Raw genomic sequence first — 7,835 nt, forward strand, 5'->3', positions numbered from 1 at the left:
TATCCACAAAAGTTTACAAAATAGCCTTGCAATTACACTTGTGGGACATGGGATCCAACTGACTCTTCCTGGCAGAAGTCAGCCGGCTCTACAGAGATGCYGCTAGCCAATTGAGAGATGTGTCATCAAGATCATCTTTATTTCTTTTCCCAAGTCACCTCCTTCCCCTCCGCTTTCCTCTGGCCGATCGCAGGCGAGCAAACGACAGAGCTGCGGGAAGGGAGCTGGGGCTGGGTTTGTGGCTCATTATCTGTGACTGCTCAAAAACGAAAAGAAAACCACCCTCCCCGAACCCAGAACGTGTATCCCGAAGGGAAAGGCATTTTTCTTGCATTTCCAAGACGGAGACTGTCCAACAAGGAGCCGACACTGCTGGGGGGTGTCGTGTCGGTGCCGYGGGGAGAGGGGTGATCGGCCGATCATCCGTATGGCTGTTCGAAGGCTCAAGGCATCGCTCCTGGYGCCGGTCTCGGGCACGAGCGCTACGGGCGCCCACCCTGGCAGGCGCCTCTGAGCTGCACCCGGGTCCGGACGGACGCTGCCGGAGAGGCGGGCGAGAGCAGGGCCACGAAGGGGCTCCGCAAGCCCCAAGCCGGCTCTGCCTTTCCCATCGTGCTGCTTTGCTTGCATCAAGTCCTTTGCTTGTTTGCTTGAAATCCCCCCCTTTTTTTTTTTGTCTGTTTTGTATTTGGTTAAAAAAAAAAAGTCACTCTCCCCACCCTGAACCGTCCCACGACTGGTCCTTCCAACGTGTTGGCACTCAAGACTCCAGGGGGGTCGATTGCACCTCCACGGTGAGGAGCTTCTCCCTGCGCTGCCCCCGACCCCAGTGCTGGACGAAGGGTGGGTAGATCACACGCTCCGAGGAAGCRCCCGGGCTGCACGGCGTGCAGCGTGGGAGCAGCTCCGCGGCGCTCCTAGGCTCTGCCCCGAAGGACCTGAAGCCATAGTGACCTACCAGGCTGGCGGAGAGCAGCAAGATGCAGAGCACCAGCATTGTCAGGATGCTCTGCCTGCCCTCGAGGAACCTGTAGCGGTAGCTGGCCTCTTTAGTCCTGGCGTTCACGCAAGCCACCTTGGCCTGCAAGTCTACAAAGGCCATGTGGAGGCAGGCCCAGTACTCAGTGTCCTGGTGGAGCCGGGTGATGTTGTACGTGTGGGTCCCTATAGGGATCCGGGCCACATTGGTCATGTCCAAATTGGAGCTAAGCAAAAAGYTGGACCAGGTGAGGTTAGAGGAGATGGTGTTGAGATGTGGCTTCCAGGCAACCAGGATGTGGTAGGCCTGGACCTCCATCACCACCAGCTCCAGGCTGTCCTCATTGAGTGGGAAGGAGCTATTGACCGTCACACTGATACTCTTGGTGTCTGCACCAAGGAGGTTATGAGCCACGCAAGTGTACAGCCCAGCCTCCTGAGCRGAGATCCTGTGAATCTCCAATGTCCCTTCGGGGTGCACTTTGTACCGCCCATCTTCCACATAGGGGATCAGCTTAACACCTGAAGGAGTGACCCAGTAGATCTCTGGTTCTGGCTCTGCCAGAGCTCGGCAGTGCAAGGAGATATTCTCACCATCTGCAACCTCAAGATGGGAGGGGAAGCTCTTGGCAGAGATAAGAGGCAGGCACCGGTCCGTCATCTCCCGGAAGGGGACATCTCGGATATGCCTCCTCTTCAGGTCTGGGGGCTCAGCGCACAGGGTAGACTGGGGTTCAATGAAGCGGATGTGGTTCTCGGTGCTGTTGACCCAGCGGATGATGCAGTCACAGCGGATGGGGTTGCTGTGGATGCTGATCTCCTGCAGGTTGGGCAGGGACTCGACYGTCTGCTTATGCAAGGCACTTAAGGCGTTGTTGTTGAGCATGAGGGTTTCCATTTGAGGAAGATGGTGGAATGCACTGGGGTGGATAAAGGACAGCTTGGGGTTGTTGGTCATGTCTAGTTTAGTCAGCTCAGGGAGGTTGATCAAGGCAAATTTGTCTATGGAAACCAACTCCTCCATGTTGTTAAGCCCCAGCTCTTTGAGGTGTAGCATGTTCATGAAGTCACTTTGCTTAACCCTCTGCAAYGGGTTTTTATTCAAATCTAGGAACTTGAGGCCAGGAACTTGCTGCAACGCCTGCTTGGGGACATTCACAAGCTTGTTGTCATAGAAAGAAAGGCTCTCCAGGCTCCGCAGGCCTTCTAGCGCATAGTCTGAGATCTCCCTCAGGTTCATCCCAGCCAAGACCAAGCTCCGCAGGTTTGACAGGGGCCTGAAATTCATATCCAAGATAGCATCCACCTTGTTGCCTCCAATCATGAGGATCTCAAGGTTGGGGAGCATCTGGAACCAGCGGCTGTCAACTGTTCTGAGCAGATTGGAGTTGAGGTGGAGCCGGAGCAGGCTGCCAAGGCCGGAGAAGGCCTGGGGGGAGATCCTGCATAGCTGATTGTGGTTCAGATAGAGCTCCTGCAGGTTACCCAGGCCAGGAAAACTGTTGTCAGGCAGCTCGGCCAGCTGGTTCTCCTCCAGATGCAGGCTGAGCAGCTGGGGCATGTTCTTCAGGCCAAAGTCCCAGACATCAGAAAAGCTGTTCTGTGATAGGTCCAGCTCCGACAGGTTTTTGAGATAGTCCAGCTCGCTCTGCTCAAGCCTGGCAATGTTGTTGCTTTGCAAGAGCAGGGTCTGCGTCCCCTCCGGCAAGTTTTCAGGCACCGCAGAGATGAACAAGTCATTGCAGTCCACCGTGGCAGCCTCACAGTACACAGAGCGGGGAGTRTACCACGGCCTGATCTGGCAGACGCATTGCAGCGGGCATTTGACCTTCCAGGGCACGATGGGGATGGCGGTGGCAGCTACCACGCAGAGGAGAAGCAAGCTTGTCTGGAAGAGTCTCATTTTCAACTGGAAAGACTGGCTTCCCTCCAGGCAGGAAACGTTCACGGGGCACATCGAGAACGGGGCATTGAGTGGCAGCAGCGGGGAAGTGACATCCGCAGGAAGAGATCCCCCATGCAAACCCCGTGCACCATTCAGTCCCTGCTCCCAGCAGTGCTACAGCCCCGCTGACAGCTGCCCGGCCTGGCCCTCCCTGCTGGRGGAGTCATAATATGCCAGACAGAGGTTTGTTGCTCCTTTAATCAGAATTTCTCCTTTTTTTCCTCCCCAAATGATTCATTTTTGCACTTTGCTGCATTTTTCAGGTTGCTCCTCAAGGTCATTCCTGAAAGAGGCCAGACAACAAGCTGTGTTAGAGGAGACCTCGTGCACGTGGCAAAAAGCATGTCAGAATAAATGAGCACGGGGAAGGCTGCTGAGGCACTCAGAGCCCCCCACCCGGGAGCTCCAGCGCCCTGCCTGGCTCTGCGGCAGACGCTAAAGTGTTCTTTTAATGTTTTGTACTCAGTGTTAAACGTTCCCGCCCAGCCCAAGAGCGTTTGGGTGTTATCCCAACCTTTGCTCCCCGCAGCCATTGAGCAGGACAAGGAAGAAACGTCCCCGTGGGCAGGCTGCCTCCTGCAGGATTTTGGCACAGCATTTTTGGCTGGCCAGCGCTGGCCATGGCTGTGGCCCAGCCTTGGAGCTGGAGGGCCTGTTTGCTATGATTTGCTCCCCCCCTAGAGCATGTGGCCAGGAGAGCTGAGGCAGCTCTGACAGCCCACCAGGGAGAGCGGGCTGCTCTGCGGAGAGCTGCCAGCAGCTCCACGGCTCTTGGGCCAGCCTTGCTCAACAGCTCGYCCCTGCTCTGCATGTCCTGTGCTGGCTGAGGAAGGGCCACGGTCCAGCACACCTTCCCCAGGCTCTCAGAACTCATGAAGTTCAAGAAAGGCAAGTGCAGAATCCGGCCCCATGGAGCCCCACGCACCAGGACAGGCTGGGGGCTGACCTGCTGGAGAGCAGTTCTGCAGAGAAGGACCTGGGGATCCTCGTGGACCAGCTGGCCAYGGGCCAGCCATGTGCCCTTGTGGCCAAGAAGGCCAATGGTATCCTGAGCTGCATGAGGAAGAGCAATGCCAGCAAGTCCAGGGAGGTGATCCTTCCCCTCCAGCCAGCCCTGGTGAGGCCACACCTGGAGTGCTTTGTCCAGGTCTGGGTTTCCCAGTATGAGAGAGACATAGAGCTACTGGAGCCAGTCCAGCAAAGGGCTACTAGAATGACTGAGAGACTGGAGCATCCCTCATTTGCGGAAAGGCTGAGAAAGCTGGGACTGCGTAGCCTGGAGAAGCGAAGATTGAGGGGGGATCTTATCAACATGTATAAATACACACAACCCCAGCCACTCTGCGACCGAGCTGCGACACAGGGATCACAAGCACAGGGACAGCGGGCTAAGAGCTACCACGCCAGGCAGACCCCGGCCCCTCGCTGGCAGGCAGGGAGCAGGGAGAGCAGATAGCCCCTGGCATGAGCTATTTTTTCCACAATCTGCATTTACTGCCCCTGCATCCCTCTGCATTTGTAAGGGCTTCCTAAGCTCCACGCTGGAGCAGATGCAGCCCGGCCTGCRCGCTCCCACCCTGCACGCGAGCACCTCACAGGGTTAGTAAATCCAGGTGAAGGTTTTACAGTCTTCAGCTCCTGTTTGCTTTGGACAGCGAATAGATTACCTGCAGCCCCACACAGATCAATCTCGTCCTTCTTAGTGTGAACATTAGTCAAGCAGTAAAAGAACCTAAAGCCTGTTTTCCTTTGAATTTGCCCCTTACAATCAGCCAGGCTAGTTGCACTTTTCACTCTCTCCAGATTCCCATTTTCTCATAAGGCTTCTAATTATTGCAGCCACCAGTTTTTTCCTGTGCTAAGGGCTACTATGATCACAGCCACTGCCAGAAGAATCTGAAAACCCCCATACGCCTGTCTCCAAGCAAAATTAGACCTCAGGGTTTAAAACAGCAGACACTGGGGAAGCAGGTGGCCCAGACAGCTGATGGGGAGCAGGAAAGCAAGCTTTTAGGGGAAGAGCAAACAAGTGCACACACAGCCCCAGCACAACAGGGCRGCAGCATCCAGGGCAGCACAAGGACTCAGCAAAGCTGAAACATCTCCAGAGCTCACAGATCAGTCTGGTCTGTGGTTCCTCTTCTACCTTCCTCTTTAGCTTCTCCATTAGGGTAAAATTGCTAGCTCTAAGCAATGAGCTTTCCCAAAGTCAGCCCTGGCTACCTGCTGTTGCCTGTCCTGCCCAAAGCAGTGCAGGGAACCCAGCTGGTCTGCAGGGAGTGCTCACAGCAGGGCTCCTTGAGCACGGGAAATCTCATCCCACCAAGCTCCTCCCAGAGCCCAGGTCTTCCTGGCCCCTGCCTTCTCTGAGGATCTCTGATGAGTGCTCATCTCAGTACAGCAGCAGGAGAGCTAAAGATGAGCAGCCTCATGGACCTCTGCCCCCAGCTCTCTGCAGGGCAAAGCCAGGCAGCCCCAGCCCTGGGCTGCTTTTAAAGCTAAGGGCGAGCAACTGCCTGCGTGCAATAAACCTTAACGGGGCTCATCAGTGGCTCCCGGGTGAAGGCAGAAACCCCAATTAGTTCCCTCCATGCTGGGTGCAAGCCTGGCTCAGCCCCTTGCCGGAGAAGACGGGGCTGAGGTTGGTCGGTTGGATGCTCTCTGGGTGCACGGAGCCACAGCAAGGGTGCGAAAGCCCCGGGCTCGGGCTGGGCGGCAGCGTGGGAGCAGAGCCAGGATGTCCCTCCGCACCCCCCGGTCAGAGGATGCCAGAGCCAACCACCAAGCTGCCTTTGATTTTTCATTTTCTACAGCTCTTCTGACCTGCGCTGATACAACTCAAACTCAGCCCCAAAGCTTTCCTCCATCTTAAAAGCCTCTCCCACAGCAGGAAAAACATTACAAAGCAGCCGGAGTCAGAAAAGAAAGTTTCTCTCCAAGCCACTGTATTTTATCACCCCCCAGTTCTCTCTATAAAGGCTCCCAACCAAAGTTTATTCAGCATTGATGTATCCAGGCCTTGCACCAGAATTGATCCCGCACGCTTCCTCTCTTGCCTGCTGCGAGGGCATTGGCTTTTAAACYGCCTCCCAGAGAAACAGCATTAAAGCAGAGGAAGGCTATATTGATTTCTGCATCCTTCTGATGGACCCTCATCTTTCTTTTTAAGTGCACAGGCATTTCTGTGACTATAAATCTTCCTGGCCATTAAAATATTATAGAATCTTCTCTTCTTAAAAAAATAACATGGAGGATTTTTTTTTTTTTTTTTTTTTACTTCCTTAAGGTTGTGAAAAAGGGTCCCAAAAAAGTACCTTGGCTCTAACTCCATTTTTATAGGAAAGACTCGCTAGCTCTGCTTTCTGGTGATATCTTTATAGGCTTCATGTTCAGCACAGGGTTTTATCACTTTTGCCCAGCGTGGGAGCGGGCTGCAGAACCGACGGCCGCCGAAAGCCTTGCATGCAAGATTATGCTGTAACAAGCCAGGTGTTTGTATAAGTAATAGGATTGGTGCTTAGAGAAAAATGCAATTTTTTGGAAACCTCTTCATACTTGGAGTTCCAAACGAGCGAGGCGAACGGGGGTTCTGCCGGCTCCGTCCGCAGCCCGCGGCGGCGGCGGGTCACCAACGCTCGCGTCCCCGCGGCTCGACCCCGAGCGAGGGCAGGGGGCTCGCCGCCCGTCCTCGCCCGGCGCGCAGCCCACGGTGCAGCCTGCCTCGTTACTTCTTAATTAGCGCCGAGGAAGCCTGCAGGCAGCACGCAAACTYGTCTAGGCTTTCATCGCGCCGCACCGAGCCGCGGCCGCGGGAGCGCCCCCGACCCGCGGGAGCCAGCGCCTTCCCGCCCGGAAAACGGCCCCGCGTCCCCCCCCCCGGCGCCGTCCGACCCGACGCCACGAGGCTCAGCGGTCTCCCCCAAGGAGCCCGGATTTCATCTCCCCGGCGGCGCCGGCGCCTCCTGCTATTTCGGGCTCCTCCTCGGCACGGGCTGCCGCGCGGCGAGCGCGACAGCAGGGAGCCGGGGGACGCCTCTGCCCGGAGCCTATTTTTTCTGAGAAACGCAGAGCCGGGGTGATGGGAACATGCGCTGCGGTGCTTTGGGACAAGGAGGAAAGTGCTCCCAGCTGCTTCTTTTYTCTTTTCTTTTTCTTTTCTGCCCAGACGCCCGCTGATTTACCGCTTGCTTTGCAGCAGCGCTTCGGCCAGACGCGGCGCGAGGAGCTGCAGGGAGCGCGGGAAACGCTGCCACCCGCGCCGCGGCAAAGCCTGGTCCTCGCCTCCGGCCCGAATTCGACCCAACCCCACGGTGTTTTCCCAGGGCTGGAGGAATCGYGCCCCTCTCCATCCATCCCCAGCAGGCACGGGGGGAATACAGCCGAGAGACGAGGACGGAGGGCACGAGGAAGCGCTAAGGAGGCAGACCAGGAGATAAAGGAAGTGGGGAAGGACCAGAGATGAAGAGAAGGGGTAAAAAAGGAGCAAAGAGGCAAACGGAGAAGCAGTGCAAGAGGCTGAGGAGGGAAAGGGAGCCACGGAGCAGGGCGCGAGGGGCTGAGCGCAGCTACATGAGAGCAGGCAGAAACCCAGGGGAAAAAAAAAATAAAATAAGAGAGAGAAAAGCACCGAGAATGAGAATTGATGAGGCACAGAGAAGGGAAGAGTCTTTTCATCAGCAAGTTTGCTGGATGAAGGCGGGAGATAAATCACCAAGTGGAAGGAGCCTTGGTCTCGGTGCTTGCACCGGCTGCCTCTCTCCCTCTGTCATCCGTCTAACAGCCCGGCGGCGCGAGATAAATGGCTGCAGCTGAGTCCCAGGCTCGCTCCTTCCCTCGCTCGGCMTCACCGCAGCGAGCGGGGCCTGCCGCTTCCCGGCGCCTCGGCAAAGCACCGCGGCGGAGCCCGGGCCGG

At 56.4% G+C, this 7,835-nt stretch overlaps 1 protein-coding gene across 1 annotated transcript; it reads right to left on the reverse strand.

Moving 5' to 3' along the window:
* Positions 1-74: 74 nt before the first annotated feature.
* Positions 75-3,023, reverse strand: LRRN2 (leucine rich repeat neuronal 2). The gene has a single exon (XM_085300366.1). It carries the CDS (start codon positions 2,933-2,935, stop codon positions 761-763), a length of 2,175 nt encoding a protein of 724 aa, XP_085156492.1. The 5' UTR covers positions 2,936-3,023; the 3' UTR covers positions 75-760.
* Between the last annotated feature and the right edge of the window lie 4,812 nt (positions 3,024-7,835).

Source organism: Rhea americana, unplaced genomic scaffold, assembly GCF_003343005.1.
Source record: "Rhea americana isolate MKP2758 unplaced genomic scaffold, rheAme1 scaffold_163, whole genome shotgun sequence".
In the NCBI taxonomy this organism is placed as follows: Eukaryota; Metazoa; Chordata; class Aves; order Rheiformes; family Rheidae; genus Rhea; species Rhea americana.